The 17886-nt window shown below is 35.4% G+C and overlaps 1 protein-coding gene across 1 annotated transcript in view; it reads left to right on the plus strand.

The window, feature by feature from the left end:
* The window catches only part of MRPL1 (mitochondrial ribosomal protein L1), a 71586-nt gene that overhangs the window by 29054 nt on the left and 24646 nt on the right, over positions 1-17886 (plus strand). The window contains exon 6 of the mRNA XM_063108424.1: positions 4340-4451. Within this exon, the coding sequence (XP_062964494.1) occupies positions 4340-4451 (112 nt within the window). The remainder of the gene's footprint in view (positions 1-4339; positions 4452-17886) is intronic.

Here is a 17886-nt window from a genome sequence, read left to right on the forward strand (position 1 = left end):
CCTGGCTTGGGAGCCTGGGGTGCAGTTTTGTGGTCGTTTCTGGGCTGGATGCAGACGTTGGGGGGTTGTGGCTGAGGCCTTTGGTCCCACACTGCCCTGGCTCAGCAGTCTAGGGCATTTCTTTATTTTTGTTATTATTACTATTTTTAAAAGATGACCGGTAAGGGGATCTTAACCCTTGACTTGGTGTTGTCAGCACCATGCTCTTTCAAGTGAGCTAACCAGCCATCCCTATATAGGGATCTGAACCTGTGGCCTTGGTGTTATCAGCACCACACTCTCCTAAGTGAGTCACAGGCCAGCCCTAGCCCAGGGCATTTCTGGTGACAGCTTTGTGGTCATTGCTGGGCTGGGTGCAGATGTCAAGGGGTGTGGCTGAGGCGCTTGGCCCTGACACCTGCCCCACTCAGGAGCCTGGGGTACTTCCCGTGGCAGCTCCGTGGTCATCACTGGGCTGGATGTGGACATCAGGGTAGAGTGGCTGAGGCCCTTGGCCCTCACCCTGGCTTGGGAACCCGGCAGACTTCCCATCCTTCTAGGTTTTACAGGTGTTCTTTGGTGGTGTTATACCTTTACTGGTTAATATCAGAACTTTGTCTCTGATCTGTGGGTTTTTTATTTTTTCTTTCAGTCCTGTTTTGGATTATTTGCTATTCCCACCACTTAAACTCTGCACTGGAACTAATTCGTTGTCCTTTGGTTACTTTTAAAACGGGGGGACTTCCTGTGGGAACCAGCACTTAAGCCCTGTGGTTGAGCTAAATTGCTGCTTTGCTGCTGATTTTCTGGGGAAGGCTTTTTGTGCAGCTCAGGTTTTAATTGTTGAACTTATAAGCACTTCTGGGTCTTGTGAGGTCCGATATACCTGGGTTGTGTGGAAACTCTGGTCTGGGCCTGAGTGTTTTCAGCAGACTGCACCCCCTGCAGTTTTGTATTCCTGACAGTCTCCACTGAGTGGGCCTGTGCTGATTGGAGGACAGATCAGCTGTGCATGCTGTACCTGAAGTTCCCCCGGTGGGCCCATCTCCCCCACCACCCGCACTCCAAACACTTCCCATGGGATGGGCCAGTCCCTTGTGGTGACTCACCAGCCTCTGAATAGTTTTTTTTTTCAGTTGTCTGTGGCTCTTCGCTCCTATGTGGGTCCACAGGAACACTGTTAGTGGTTTTGCTGGCCTGGGAGCCACCAAGGCCCTCTTCACCCCAGTGACCTCCAAGAAACTTCATATGAAGGACACAGCTGTGGCTTTTACCAGCTCTTGCTCCATATGCTCACCAGGGCCAGCCTTAAAGTGGTAGGGGCTTGAAACAGTTGGAGTGGTCCTTTCTTTTTCTGATCATGGTTTCTCCTGCTTTCGTAAACTCCGTAGGTCTGTCTTCCTCTTCCCCTAAGCTCTAGAGGCCCCAGCTTGGCTGTCATTGCTTTTTAATAGCAGTTCATTGGTTGATGTGGGAGAGGGTGATGCTGGGTACCATCTATTCCACCATCTGACCGGAAGTCCCCTCCTGACTCTGGTTTTGAATGTGAGATTTAAAATGAAATCTAAAAGGTAGCACATGTGGATATCACTATTAGTGTTTTAAAGATCAAGTATTTGTTTTGCTTTCTTGGAGTGAAAGTGTGATTCACTTAGTAGATCATAAAGTACGGTACCTGACTTCTATAATATGGTGCTTTTGGTTCCTCTCTTAACTTTTATCCCGAGTGAATTCAGAGTGGTATAAGCTTAGCATGGTAGTGATATGATTATGTAGCTTGCCGTTAGAAAATAGCAAAGAGCTGTGCAGCCTATTTGAAAACAAGAAGAACATTTTAAGAGGTGGGAAGAAGAGGAACAGAGTTATTTCTGAAAATGCAAAAGATTTTCCTTGACATTGTCTAAAAGCTCCTCTTCTAAATATAATTTAGATTGTGGAATTTTGGGAGAGGATGGGGGAAGGTAGAAACAGGAAAAAGTGACTTGAAGATTTATTCTTTGTCCCATATTCAAATTTCTGTTTGGGGAAGTTTTTAACTGGGTTTGACTTTTGGGATATACAGCAGTGTTTTTTGCTCCAAAAGTACTCTAAATTTGGTGAAGATTCTGGATTTGTAAGAACAGTCTCTAGAATGATTTTTGGGTGCAGAAGTAGTGGAAAATAGGAAGAGAGTAGGCCAAAGTCAGAGGGTGGTACCCAGTTCTTTCTGATGTGTTATTAATTTTAATTTTTAAGTAAGTACTAAAACTTTTTTAATTATTAAAAAATATACTACAAATGCTTGGGAATTTGAGAGTGGAGCTTGGTCTCTTAACGTCAGAGAACTAACTGTTCCTATCAAGTTTTACTGCCTTCCATCTATTTTCTTCTTGCAAGCTCAAGAGTATTTTGTAGAAATGTCATAGTCATGTCTCCAGTTCTCAAGTGTTAGGTGAGTAAGAAGTTACATATTTACTTTTCAAGAAAGAAGTGGTAATGGACCAGGAAGTGTTATGCAGCCTTAAGTTCAGTAAATGAAACTTATTTGAAAAAGTAACCCAAATAAGGAAGCCACGTACATTTTGAAATTATTTGGTATATAAAACATTACAGGTACAGAATTTCTCTTTAGGGGCCCCAGTGGTGATCTATGATTAAAGGGAATATGCCACCTGTACAAGGCCTCATAACCAGTATATTCTTGCAGTTTACTCTATGGTATCTTTTAAAGCTTATCCTTGTTATTTTTCAAAGGTATTCAGTTTATGAAGTAAACTCAATAGTTTTATAAATAGTATCATGGATGCAATTTTTAAAATACATTTCTGTATTTTTAAATTAGTTTGTTTTACTTAGCTCTTGCATCGTGTAAAGTACAATTTATTTCTTAGATAAATTTATTTATTAAGTTTATTTCACTTTATTTTAAAACATCCCAGATATGCTTGGTTCTGAGAGATTTTAAAGTAATTTCATGTTTTTACTTTTAGGAGTATGATTTCTATCTACAACTTTGTATTATTCAAAAATGTAATCTTAGGGTTATTTATAGCATAACTTTCAAACATAATTTGAAATTTAATTTAATTTAAAGGAAGATGTTATAGAATTAGTATTGGAAGGTCTTGGAGTAGAAATCTCATATACAGTTTTTTGACATTTCGAAATTGCATCTGCTTTCATATTTCCAGGGTTGAGAGCCCTGGTGGAATCACACTGCCTGTGTTTGAATTCTGGCTCTGCCTGGTGTGATTGCACAGACTGACTTGTCCTCCCTGAGCCCTCAGTTTCCTTATCTGGAATGTATGGTCAATACTAGTATTTGCTTCTAGGGTTGTTGGGAAGACTGGATGAACTAAACTATGTAAAGTATTTAGCAGAATATGTGGCACATAAGAAGTGCTCATGTAATGTAAGTTGTTATTATTAAGAAGAGCACAGTATGTTATGTAGGGAGTAAATAATTTGTAAAAACAAACAATAGTAACAGGTAAGTAGAATTCCAGAATCACTGCTCAATTTTGCTAGATTTACAAACTTTTAGGATTCACTGTGTAATCCCAGACCAAGGCTTTGAATGGTATATTGTGGTAAGATTTCATGCAAAAATAATCATTGGTGAAATATGTGTTGCCAGGCAATATTGTTCTAAAAAGTTGCTTCATTTTATAATCAACTAATTTTTTAAGTGGAGTACATTGTAATAGTGAATAACTATTTTGGGTGCTTGCCCAAATTAATAAAAAAATGTCTTTTAACAATTGAATATTAATCCCTTTGCTGTGAGAATGGAAGTAGAGTATAGATAATAAACTGTTAGTGAACTTGTTTTGACTACCCCGCTTCCTCGTTATTAGCAGCAAGGAGAATTTTGGTTTCGGTTCTTTGTGAAAATAATTATAGCTTCAGTTTTCTTGGTGCTCTAAATTTAGGAAGCTAGTGGTTGCTAGGAAGTTTGGCAGCAAGTAGTTAGTTATTAATTTTACATATGATCTATTGCAAAATTTTCAACTTGTTTCTTCAGTTTGAATGAAAATATCATTTCAACTTGTGGGATTGTATGAGCCATGTACACATCAGTGCTGTGTTCTAGCTTATAACACTCTGGCCTAAAACAACCCTATGGAAGAATTAAAATCATTAAATATATATTTTTGAAGTGTATGTGGCTATTTTTAAAAGGAAACAAAATGTTTTGCTTCTGATGGTTTTCATAATCGGTAAGTGTATTCATATGATCCTTGTGTTTGAGGAAAAGAATTATGCTTAATGTCTGTTTTCTGAATTATAAGGGAAACTACTGCATTATACTTTATTTTCAGAAGGATAAAGCTTTTCATATAACCTAAGGTTATCTCCTTTTTTTTCTTTTGATCTTCAGATTTTGGATGACGAAATTTATGTAGACTTTTATGTAGCTGTTCCAGAAATAATGCCTGAGCTTAATCCATTAAAGAAGAAACTGAAAAAAAGATTTCCAAAGCTTATTCAAAGTAAGGGAGAACTTTTAAAAAATTATTTCCATATGCTATCAACAGCTTTCTTCTCAACTTCATTCAGTTAGAAAACAAGTTGCAAATATATATGTAGAATAAATAGTAGTATGTCCTGGTATTTGAGTTTTATGTTACATGAGAACGTTGATTAGGTATTTTTTTTCCTTTGGCATTAATATTGGTAATTTAATATAATTTGAAAACTTAGTTACTGGTTCTTTAAATTTAGATTATAGTCCAGCTCCAAATTAGTGAAATGTATTATCTACTGGGTATGTTATCATCATCCTATTTTTTTTTTCCCCCAGACAAGTCCTTTATTTGACTTTGTTTTACCAATAAATCCCCTCGGATGGGATCAAGGCTATAGCTGTGGCCATTCCCACAGAAGCAGTGCACAGAAGCAGGCTTAACTGGCTCCGAGGGGATCATACTATTTCATTGACTTTTATATGTCTTTATCAATGTAATATGTATGCTCATTTATTTAAGCATTCAGCATATATAGTCATGCATCACTTAAGGACGGGGATACGCTCTGAGAAATGCATCCTCAGGCGATTTTGTTGTTGTGCCAAAGTGTGTTTTCCTGTTGTCTACACTAGCCATTAGTTGCATGAGTGTGGGCCCTCTATGTTACTAAGTCTCTCTGTGCCTTTCTTCATCTGTTAAATGGGTTTAGAATGATACCACTCCTACAAAGTTATGAAAATTAAATTACAGATAGGGATTGGGCCTGGCCCTCTGCAAGCAGTCAGTATTAGCTAACTATTATTAACTACTATTTTGCTAGGGAGATGGGTAGGAATCATTTAAAAATACAAAAATTTAAAAGTAGACAGCAACCCTTTCACTTTGGATCGGGCCTAATTTGTCAAATGCTTGGCTTTCTATCTTAAAGGTCTAAATTATTTTGGGGAGGATCACTTCATGGATAAGCTGGACACTCTTCCTTAACATATTTTGCAGTAGGTTTGTTTACACCAGCATCATCACAAATAACTGAGTAATGCTGTGCTTTATGACGTCACACATATGACATTACATGGCTAGGAATTTTTCAGCTCCATTGTAATCTTATTCAACCACTGTTGTATATGCAGTCCATTGTAGACTACAATGTTGGTATTTGAATGCTGACTATGTGCGTGACTCTGCAGTTATTTTTCCTTAAGGAATTTTCCCCTCATGGATATTTCACTATTAAGAAATCTAGTAAGAGAGGTAAGGTTGCTACATAAAGAGTCATGATATAAAGTGTGAGGTAATATATGATAAATTTACAACGTGCTATCGGTGTTTAGTGGAGGATGAGTTTACACATAGGTGGGAAATCAGAGACAGCATCATGAAGGTGGTAAGATTTAATTTGTACCCTGAATAATTAGATGAATTGATTAAGGGGAATATTCTTTCATGTATAAGGAATGTATTAATCATAGACACTGAATAAGTCAAATTGTAGGCTAGGTATAAGATATATCAATTAGTTCTCTTTGGCAATAGGGAATGGTTCCCCTACATTGAAATAGAAGGGGATAATGGGAAATGATGTTGGAAAGGTAGATTGATGCCATTCAAGAAGGACTTTGGATGATGGGCTAATGAGCATGGACTTTTGTTCTGTATGCAGCAGGAATCCCTTAGAAGTTTTGGAGGTAGAGAGTGTCATGATCTGTCCTTTACACCTTTAATCTGGTAGGAGTTTATAAGATGTATTGGCATGAATTGAAACTAGAGGCCAGTTAGGGTGCAGTTGCTAATAAAGGTAATGTTTAAACTAAGGTCTTCATATTAAGACGAGTAAAGACAAATGTCAAAGATATTAAGACTTTGTGACTAAGTAGTCAGGAATGGACAGATTGAGAAGAAAAAGGGGAAGAGTCAAATGATGGCTGAGATTTTTAAGCATAGGGACCTCTCCTAATAAGTAGTATCATTAATGGAAATAGGCAGTACATTTGGGAGGAAAAACAAGTTCACTTGCAGACATAGTTTGTTGTAGGTAGGGCTGATGTTGGGTATAGATAGGTATTATTTTGAGTAAAATTTTGTAGTGTAAACTGAACAAATATTTTAAAATTGTTTATTAGTAGATTCGTTTTCAAATTTCAACTCTAGTTGAGCTAAGAAATCCTGCTGAAATTTTTTATACATATTAGCCACTAACACCTGACTGAATTCTAGATCATGATCTGTAACTTAAGCAAATTCAAATGGATTCTCCAGTTCTTTTGTTGTGCTAGAGTTTTGTTTGTTTATTGCTGATAATGATAATGCTAATGGACTGAAGTTTGGCACTTTTGATTAGTGATCTCTGTTATAGTAGGGTTTGTTGTCATGGAATCAGACTTATATTATCTAAGTAAGACCTGAAATTGAATGTTATTTAAAAAAATAAACCAGAATTTCAGTTAAGTTTCATGAAAATATTTCTTATAACCTTTTCTTTCTAAGTAAATTCAAGCACAAATCTGAGCAAAACAAACAGTACTAAATATAGTCAATTAAAACTGAAAATGAATACCAGATATATCTGTGTGCATCTAGCTCCTTGCTTTGCATGGTGAACTGGTTTTTCACAGACATTAATTTTGTCGACGTTGCTTTTTCCATTTTCTGTATTGTCCTTTTGGCTTCTGGTTTTTTTAGCCTTGAGGGTTTTTTAAAAAATTTCCATTGTCATCACAAAATTTGGAATATTGGTTTGAAGTCTGAAAGGTTTTCAAATAACTTATTTCTTTATTCTAAATAACAGAAGTTTCCTGTTAAAATGTTTATTTTTATCAGTGAGCTTTATTTTATTTCTACTTTCATAATGAATCACGCCTTCTGCATGTCATGGTCTAGTACCTAAGTATTTCCCCTCTCCCTCCATTTGCTTCAAGGCATTTGCTTAACAAGGCACCTTGAAAAAATAGACCTTTCTCCTTCTCTAAGATTTTCTTTTCACAACCTCATGATCTGTTTAATAGCACTGGCAAAACATTTGTGTTCTTTAAACATGAAGGCAAATCATTAACCTGTCAAAAATGTTAAAACAGAATATATCAGATGTGCATTAGAACAAGTGAAGCTTGTATTATGTATTTTCAGAGCTTATTCTGATTCTTGTTTAATAACATTTGATTCCCTTTATATCAGCAAAAGACATTAGGGTAAAATAGAATTTGTGTTTTGAGCAAGTCGATGAAATTGAAAAACAAACAAGCCCCTGCAGCTGAGCTCATTAGTTTCCCATTTTGTCTCAGTTTTACTAATGTGAGTGGGTGTAACCATCGTGGCTGGATTGAATGTGCACATTTTCAAACATGTTTAATGCTGCAGTTTTGTTCATTTTATTTTAATTGCTTACATACTGTAGGCAATTTCTCTGTTTTTCAAGTGCACATATGGCTTGTTTTTTCACTATTTCTTTTTTGTTTCATTGTTTAAAAATTTAAAGTTATTTTTTAAAATTTCTTAGAAGAAATTTGGCTTCCTTTGGATTTTCACCCGGCTCTCCCCCGCCCCTCCAGTATAAGGTACTCTGAAATTCTTTTATCTCTGATACAGATACATTTTGTTGGTTTAACATTTTTTTATTTTTAATATTTTTTATTAGCATTTAATAAATTAAAAATGCTAGTATGAAAAATGTCTTGACAATGGAATCAGTTTTCTAGTATGCATATTAACCTGTGGTAGGTACTATGGTATATATGGAAACTATAGTAAGTTATTGGCAGGTAAAGAGGGAAAGGGACATGATCAGAAAATTAGTATTACACTAATGTGTATTCCTGTTAACGTGTAGCTCGTAGAATTGAGCACCAGTGCTCCAGCTGGAGTTTTGTCCAAAGGATATTTGAGCAGACTTGTCCAGAGGATATTCACGTCTACTAAGTAAGTCACATCTAGGGAGTAAGATACTGCTTTCTGTGAGGAAGGTGGTGTTGTATCATATGTGAGACTCATAAACATTAAAATTTTCAAAATTTAATGTGAAGTGTTTTAAACTCAGAATAATATGTTGTGCTTCAGATTATTGCTTGCATTATTGAAACAATTAGAACTCTTTTCTTATTTAAAGGAAAAATATTAAAACAGTATTTTTGCAGGATAATTAATTTGAAATTTTTCTAAGTTTTTCCACCTCGTGTTTTAGTTTAAAAACTACTCATGTGTGAAAGACTTCATTAATGATTAGGTACTGTTATAATCATTATAGATGAATTATGGATATATTACAGCTGGTTCTATTACTCTTTCCTTCATTTCCTTTTCTTCTGCTGTGGTGACTTCCTTTCTCTTCCTCACACACACCAAGTGCTCTCCCTTCTCAGTTCTTTGGACTTATTGTCCCATCTCTCTTCAGTGTTTTTTGTTTATTTGTCTGGCTCACCTTCTCATTCAAATATCACCTAAACAGAGAGGCCTCCCTGACCATCCTATATGAAATATTACCCCTTGCTTCCTATTATCACTAGATGGTTCATGAGTGTGCTTTAGTCTTCTTTTTAGGACATCACTTCAGGCATCTTGTGTTTTCTTATCTGTGGTGTGTATTCAGTTTCTCCTATTAGAGCAAGGGTGTTTTTTTTGTTGTTGTTGATTGCTATATTCTCATGGCCTACGATAGTACCTGACACATAGTAGGTGCTCTACAAGTATTTGTACAATGAATGAACATTTAATGCAGCATTCAGTTGGTAAAAGATGTAGATTTAAACACTGCAACCGAAAAAGGATTATTTACAATTTATAGATTTATTTTGGATTAGACTAATAGTATTTATAGTTATTGAGTATCTACTGTGTGCTAAGCCTTGGATGTCATGGCTATGAACAAGATGGACAAGGTCCTTGGTATTATAGAGTTAACAGTTTCTTTTTCTGCAGTAGACAAACTGGTTTAACTTTAGCATTTAATCATGCTCATGTTTCTATAGTTAAACAAACAAAAAACAAAACATAATGCCCCCCCCTTTGATTCAACTATCCTTTCTAGCTGTGGTCTTAGTTCTTTCTGTTGTTTTATACCAAGTTTTTCAAGTAAGTGGTCTTCAGTAGTCAACTGTTTCCATTTCCTTGCCAAGCATTATTCTTCTTTGCAGCCTTCTCTTCCATGATTTAGCTAAAATGTTGCCATAATTATATTCACAGGTCTTTCTTTTGCTAGATTCAAAGGTCTGTTCCTAGTTTTCTCTGTTTCTTGAAACTGTTTTAGGTATACAATCCTAACTCACCTCCTTCCTCACTAAGTATCGCTACTTTGTTTTCCTTGCCTTTTTATATTTTACTTGTTTCTTCTCTGGCAAAAGAAGAAAAGAGAAGGTACAACAGGGTGAGATATCTGATTGTATAGCTTAGTATAGGTTATGTTCATTTTGGAAACTGAATAGAGAGTATTAGAGGAAGAGAAAGGGAAAGGAAGAAAGAAAATGGAGAAAAATAGAAGTACACAGAAAAAAAGCATAAAAACACAGAGAAAAGAAAATGGAGAAAGAGAAAGAGAAGAGCAATTATGTAGTGATAAAGGATAGCAAAGCCCTAGAAATAGCAATAATTTAATAGAAAAGAATAGTGGTTAACATAGACTTCTCTCAGTCTTGGCTTTATCACTTTGTGACCTTGAGCCAACTCTTTAACATTTTTTTTGCCTCTGTTTATTCATCTACAAAATGGGTTTCATGATAACATCTACCTATAGTGTTTTTGTGATAGTGTATGCAGTGCTTAGCCCAAGCTGGGTACATAATAAGTATGTAATATATGTAGGCCACTGCTGTTATTACTGATTCCCTACAATTCCTAAAGTAGCTATTCATTTTCCACAGTTACTTTAGGAGAACTTATTCTTTTTCATGTCTCCATATATCATATCTACCTTCATAACTCATTTGCTGAATAAGTGGATAATTATTGAGTGCCTGCTGTGTGTGAGGTACCGTACTTAGTACTGAGGATTGAAAGATGAAAAGACATTTTCCATCTCTAAGGAGATAAACATCGAGAGGGGAGATAGATGAGAACAAACTGTTGTACTAAAATGCAGTAAGTGTATTAGTAGAAAATGTACAAAGTACTTAGAGGAATGAGGGACTACTTTGTAGAATCAGATTATGTAAAGAAGGTAGTATTTAAATTGAGAGGTGAAGCATTAATGGGCATTGCTTTCCTAAAGTGCACAGGGAGGACATTCCAGGCAGAGGAAATGGCCTTTTTTAATGCATAAAAGCGTGTGAGAGAGGCCATTGTGTTCAGGAAATTTTAGGTAGCTTTCTACTGTTTGGTACAGAAAGTGTTATCAGATAGTGGTGGTCAATGGTGTTAGACACTGATAGGCAGTGGGCCACGTCACAGAGGGCTTTGTGTGCCATGCCATGGAGATTAAATTTTATTCCCTATGCAGGTAGGAGCCATTGAAAACTATTGCTCATAAGAGTGATGTAAGATTTGCTTATTAGAATTAGAATTGTGGGAACTGTGTAAGTGGTAAGGTAGCCATATGAGGATGGTGAAACTTTAGGAATTGAGACTAGTGAGGACGGTATTGCAGTAGTCTAGGTAAAAGATGAAGAAGGAAAAGATGAAAGTGGAAATGAAGATAGCAGAGGAAAGCTGTTGTGGGATACTGAGGAGGTGGAATTAACAGGAATTATTGATTAGATGAGAGGGGGAAGATAGAGGGAGGAATTTAGAATTTTGGTCTTGAGTAGCCCAGTGAATATTATTTTAAAGGAAAATATGCAGGAGGTGAAGCAGGTTTGGGCATGACAATAATATCACAAGGTGAAGGGCCGGGGGATAGGTAAGTTGGCACAAATTTATTGTGTATTAATGTGAATTAGTTTGTGATAAATAAATGTGCACATTGTAATCTCTAGAGAAAGTAAAAAACACATGCACAGAGATATAGCTTAAAATGAAAAAGAGGAATAAAAATGATACACTAGAAATGCTTTTAAAATAAATGCTTTTAAAACACAGCAGTAAAGGAGGAACAGAGGAACGAACAAGAGGAGACAAATAGGAAACACATATTAAAATAAAGACCTAAATTCATCCATAGCCATAGTTACATTCATTGAAAATGGACTACACATTGCAACCAAAAGGCAGGGATTATAAGATGAGGTAAAGGCAATCCAACTATATACTGTCTACAACAGACACACTTTATATTCAGACACACAAATAGGCTAAAACTAAATGATGGGTAAAGGTATACCATGAAAACAGTAAGTATTAGAGAGTTTGATTGGTTATATTAATATCAGACAAAATGGACTTTTAAGACAAGGAATATTACTACAGAAAAAAATGGATATTCTATAATAATAAAAGGATATTCTCATCTAAAAGCAGAGTCACAAAATACATGAACCAAAATCTGACAGATTTGAAAGGAGAAGTAGGCTAAACATCATGTAAAGTTAGAGACTTTTATATTCTTCTCAGTAACTCAAAACATACAGACAGAAAATCAGTAAAAGTATAAAAAATTTGAACAACACTATCAACCAACCTGGACTAACTGATATCTATTGAACATTTTATACAACAACAGGAAGAGTTGTTTAGTATATATTTTCCAGGTATACATTGAACATTCACCAGTGTAGACCATTTGCTGAGTTATAAGACAAGTCTTTACTAACTCTTAAATTTATTAATTTAAAAGAATTGAAGCCATGCACAGTATGCTTTCTAATCACATCTGAATTATATTAGAAATCAGTAATCATGAGAAATCTCCAAATATATTAAAATTAAACAACCCACTAGTAAGTAACTCACAGATCAAAGAAGATATTAGAGTGTCTTGAACTGAATGACAATGAAAACACAATATATCAAAACTTGTGGGATGCAGCTTGAAGCAGAACTTAGAGGGAAATTTATAGCTTTAAAGGTTAAATTAGAAAAGAAGAATGTTTACAAGCATTGTTCTAAGCTTTTACCTTAAGAAAAAAAGAAGCAAATTAAACCCAAAGTTAGTAGAAGGAAGAAAGTGATAAAAATCAGAGTAGAAGTAATTGAAATAGAAAAAGGACAAACAATAGAGAAAATCAAGGGAAGCAAACTGATTCCTTGAAAAGATAATAAAGTTGATAAAACTAGCTGCACTGATTTAAAAAAGAAAAGAGGGAAGACACAGATTATCAATATCAGGAATGAAAGGGGGAAGGACATCAATACATATCCCTTAGATATTATAAGGCAATATTTTGAACAACTTTATGCCAATGAATGTGACAACTTCTATGAAATGGGCACATTCCTTAAAAGACACAAATTACCAAAAGTGTCTGGAAGAAATAGAAAAATCTAAGAAAATCTATTGGAAGTAAAGAAATTGAAGTTTTAATTAATAAGTTCCCCCAGTGAAAGTCCAGGCCCACATGACTTCCCACTGGTGAATTCTGTTCAGCATTTAAGGAAGAAATAATGCCAACCCATCACAACCTCTTTTGAAAAATAGGAAGGAACACTTACCAACTTAATTTATGTGTTAAGCATTACCTTAATATCAAAACTAGATAAGGATATAACAAGAAACGTACAGACCAGTATTCCTCATGAGCATAAAAGAAAAAAAAATTTTTAACGAAATATTATCAAATTGAATCTAGCAAAAAAAAAAAAAAATATATATATATATATATGTAATTATATAAAGGTTAATACACCTTAACCAAGGAGGATTATTCCAGGAAGACAAAGTTGGTTTAATATCTGAACATCAATATAATATACCGTGTTAATAGAATAAAGGATAAAGACCTTAAGATCACTTTGCTAGATGCAGAGAAAGCATTTAACAAAACTCAACACTCATTTATGATATGAACTCTCAGAATACTAGAAATAAAAGTGAACTTCCTAAACTTGACAAAGCACATCTATGAAAAAGCAACATTCTTAATGGTGATACTATTAAGATGAAATGCTTCTATCTAGTTCAGGAATAAGAGATCTCTGCTCTCACCACTTATGTTCAACATCGAGTACAATGAAGTCAGTGAAATAAAGAGCATACTATATGGGAAAGAAATAAAACTGTCTTTATTCCCAGATGATACCCTAAGATACTTTAGTAAGTGAATTCTAATAAATGAATTTAGCTAGGTTACAGGATACATGATCAATATAAAAAATTTAACTGTATTTCTACTTACTAACAACTGATAATCAAAATGAAATTTATAAAACAGGTACATTCGCAAAATCCAGGAGCAGCCCACTTAGAAGGTAGGAGAGCCTCCCGTGACTGGAGACCCAGCTGAAAGCTGCAGGCAGCCTCCCATTACCTGAACAGAAGGCATAAGAGCACCACAAACACAGCTTCTGCATGTGTGGTCCACCACAGTCACCGCCACAGCTACTGCTGCTGTAAGTAGCTCACTCATTTCTACAGTAGCAGCCGGGACCAGTGTGCAGGCAGCCTGCTGCACACTTGACAGCATTGACTCAAGGAGAATCACAAGCAGAGCCTGAAAGTAAAGGAGAAAGTCTTTCTCCTCAAAGCCCATTCCAGAGTAATGGACGAAACTGCAGCTCTACCAGAAGATCAGACATCAACACAGAGATATTAGAAATATGAATAGAGAAGAAAACATGATGCCACCAAAGGAATACAGTAATTCTCAAGTACCAGACCCCATAGAGCAGGAAGCCCTTGAGATAACTGAAAAGGAATTCCAAGCACCGATCTTAAGAAAACTTGAAGAGATAATAGAAGACTCAATTAGAGAACATAATGAAGTAAGAAAAAATATCCAGGACATGAGAGAGGAATTTTACAAAGAGATTAATACCCCAAAAAGGAATGTAGCAGAACTCCTGGAACAGAAGGATTTATTCAATGAAATAAACACAACAGAAAGCTTAAGCAGCAGGTTAGAGCAAGCAGAAAAAAGAATTTCAGATCTCAAAAACAGTCTTTTCAAAATAACCCAGGCAGACAAAAAAAAAAAAAAAAAAAGGAAAACAGTATTTAAAAAAATGAAGAAAATCTACAAGAGCTAGCAGACAACTTTACACATACAAATATCCAAATCATGGGTATTCCAGAAGGGGAGGAGAAAAGAAAAGGCACTGAAAGCCTATTCAATGAAATAATAACAAAAAACTTCTCAGATATAGGGAGAGACATGGTTCTTCAGATCCAGGAAGCTCAAAGATCCCCAAACAGATTCAATCCAAAAAGATCCTCTCTAGACACATTATGGTCAAACTGACAGTTCGAAAACAAAGAATTCTAAAAGCAGCAAGAGAAAAATATGAAGTCACCTTTAAGGGAGGCCCCATCAGACTAATAGCAGACTTCTCAACTGTAGTTCTACAGGCCAGAAGAAAATGGAATGATATATTCAAAATACCAAAAGAAAAAAACTGTCAGCCAAGAACATTATACCTGCAAGGCTGTCCTTTAGAAATGAAGGAGAAATAATGTGTTTCCTAGACAAACAAAAACTGCAGGAGTTCACCACCACGTGACTAGCTCTGCAAGAAATTCTCAAGGGAATCCTGCATCTGGAATCCAAAAAATTCATGATAATCACTATATGAATACACAAGAAAAAACAAAACCAGCTGGTAAAACAAAAAGGCAAATGACAATGAGAAAGAATCTAAATCTTACCACCTTGAAGAACTAACAAACATTGAAGACGAATAATAAAAGGGGAAGAAAGGAACAAAAGATATTTAGAACATCTAAACAAAAAGCAATAAATGCCAAGAGTAAGACAGTACCCCTCAATAACAACCCAAAATGTAAATGGATTAAACTCCCCATTCAAAAGACAGACAGACTGACTGGTTTAAAAAGCTAGACCCAACATATGCTGTCTTCAAGAGATTCACCTCACCTGCAAAGACAGACTAAAAGTGAAAGGTCAGAAGAAGATATACCGTGCAAATGGAAACCAAAAATGAGCCGGAGTAGCTATTCTTACATTAGATAAAGTAGATTTTAAACCAAAAGCCATAAAAAGAGACAAGGCCACTATATCATGATAAAAAGATCTATCCAGCAAAAACACATAATAATCACAAATATAAATGCACTCAACACCGGAGCACCCAGATATATAAAACAAACACTATTAAGACCTAAAAAAAGAGATAGACCCCAACATGATAATAGTGGGGAACCTGAAACCCCTCTCTCAGCATTGGACAGGTCATCTAGGCATCAAATCAACAGAGAAACACAGGATTTAAACTACACCTTAGAGCAGTTGGACCTGGCAGATATTTGCAGAACATTTCATCCAACCACTTCAGAATATACATTCTTCTCATCAGCACATGGAACATTCTCCAGGATAGACCACACGTTAGGTTACAAATCAAGTCTCAGCAAATTTTAAAAAACCAAAATCATTTCAAATATCTTTTCAGGCCACAGTGTATTAAAACTGGACATAAATAACAAGTGAAACACAAGACACTGTACAAATACGTGGAAATTAAACAACAGGCTCCTGAATGACTTATGGGTCCAATAAGAAATTAAACAGGAACTCAAAATATTTCTCGAAACTAATGAAAATAACAGCACATCATACCAAAACCAGTGGGATACTGCAAAAGCAGTACTAAGAGGGAAATTTATTGCAATAAACACTTACATCAAAAAGAATAGAAATACTTCAAATAAATGACCTAATGCTACACCTCAAAGAACTAGAAAAATGAGAACAAACAAAACCTAAAAGTAGTAGATGGGAAGAAATAATTAAGATCAGTGCAAAACTAAATGAAGTAGAAACCCAAAAAATGATACAAAATATCAGTGAAACAAAACATTGGTTTTTGAATAGGAAAATAAAATAGACAAACCATTAGCTAGGGTAACAAAAAAAAAAGATGACCCAAATAACAAATCAGAAGTGAAAAACGGGACATTACAACTGATACCACAGAAATACAAAGAATTATTAGAGACTATTATAAACAATTATGTGCCAACAAATATGAAAACTTGGAGGAAACATAAATTTCTGGACACATGCAAGCTACCAAGACTGAACTAAAAAGAAACAGAAAACCTGAACAGACCAGTAACAGGCAATGAGATTGAAGCAGTAATCAGTGGTCTCCCAACAGAGAAAAGCCCAGGACTTTACTGGTGAATTCTATCAAACCTTTAAAGAGGAACTAACGCCAATTTCCTTCAAACTATTCAAAAATATTGAAACAGGCCACTCCTCCAAACTCACTCTGTGAGGCCTATATCACCCTGATACCAAAACCAGACAAAGATGCAATAAAGAAAACTACAGACCAATGTCTCTGATGAGCACAGATGCAAAAATCTTCTACAAAATATTAATAATCAGAATACAGCAACACATCAGAAACATTATACACCATGATCAAGTGGGATTCATCCCAGCGATGCATAGATGGTTCAACATATGCAAGTCAATAAATGTGATACTCCATATCAACAAAATCAAGGACAAAACCCATATGATTATCTCAGTAGACCCAGAAAAAGTATTCAACAGAATTCAATATCCTTTTATGATAAAGACTCTCAGCAAATTAGATATAGAAGAAAAGTCTTTCAACACAGTCAAAGCCATATACGATGGACAAATCACCAATATGGTCCTAAATGGAGAAAAGCTGAAAGCCTTTCCCTTTAGAACAGGAACAAGACAAGGATGCTCTTTCTCACCTCTCCTATTTAACATAGTATTAGAAGTACTAGGCAGAGCAATCAGGCAAGAGAAGGAAATAAAGGGCATCCAGATTGGAAAAAAGCAAGTCAAACTGTCCTTATAGTCATAATCCTATATACAGAAATACCTAAAGACTACCAAAAAACTCTTAGAGTTGATAACAATTTCAGTATTGTTGCAGAATACAAAATCAACATGCAAAAATCAGTAGTGTTTTTATAATCAAATAACAAACTAACAGAAAAAGAAATCAAGAAAGCAAGCCCATTTACAATAGTCGCAAAAAAATAAAAACCTAGGAATCAATTTAACCAAGGAAGTGAAAGACATCTACAGTGAGAACTACAAAACTACTGAAAAAGAAATTTAAGAGGACACAAAAAGGTGGAAATACATTTCATGCTCTTGGATTAGAAAAATTAACACTGCAAAAATGTCCACATTACCCAAAGCAATCTACAGATTCAATGCAATCCCCGTCTAAATAGCAATGACATTCTTCTCAGAAATAGAAAAAAATAATCCTAACATTCATATGGAACAACAAAAGACCATGAATATCCAAAGCAATCCTGAGCAAAAAAAATAAAGCCAGACACATAACACTACCTGACTTCACATTATACTGCAAAGTTATAGTAGTAAACAAAACAGCATGGTACTGGCATAAAAATGGACACTGGACCAATGGAACAGAATAGAGAATGCAGAAACCAACCCACAGCCAACTGATCTTTGACAGAGGCACC

The sequence above is a fragment of the Cynocephalus volans genome, chromosome 9 (assembly GCF_027409185.1).
Source record: "Cynocephalus volans isolate mCynVol1 chromosome 9, mCynVol1.pri, whole genome shotgun sequence".
Taxonomy (NCBI): domain Eukaryota; kingdom Metazoa; phylum Chordata; class Mammalia; order Dermoptera; family Cynocephalidae; genus Cynocephalus; species Cynocephalus volans.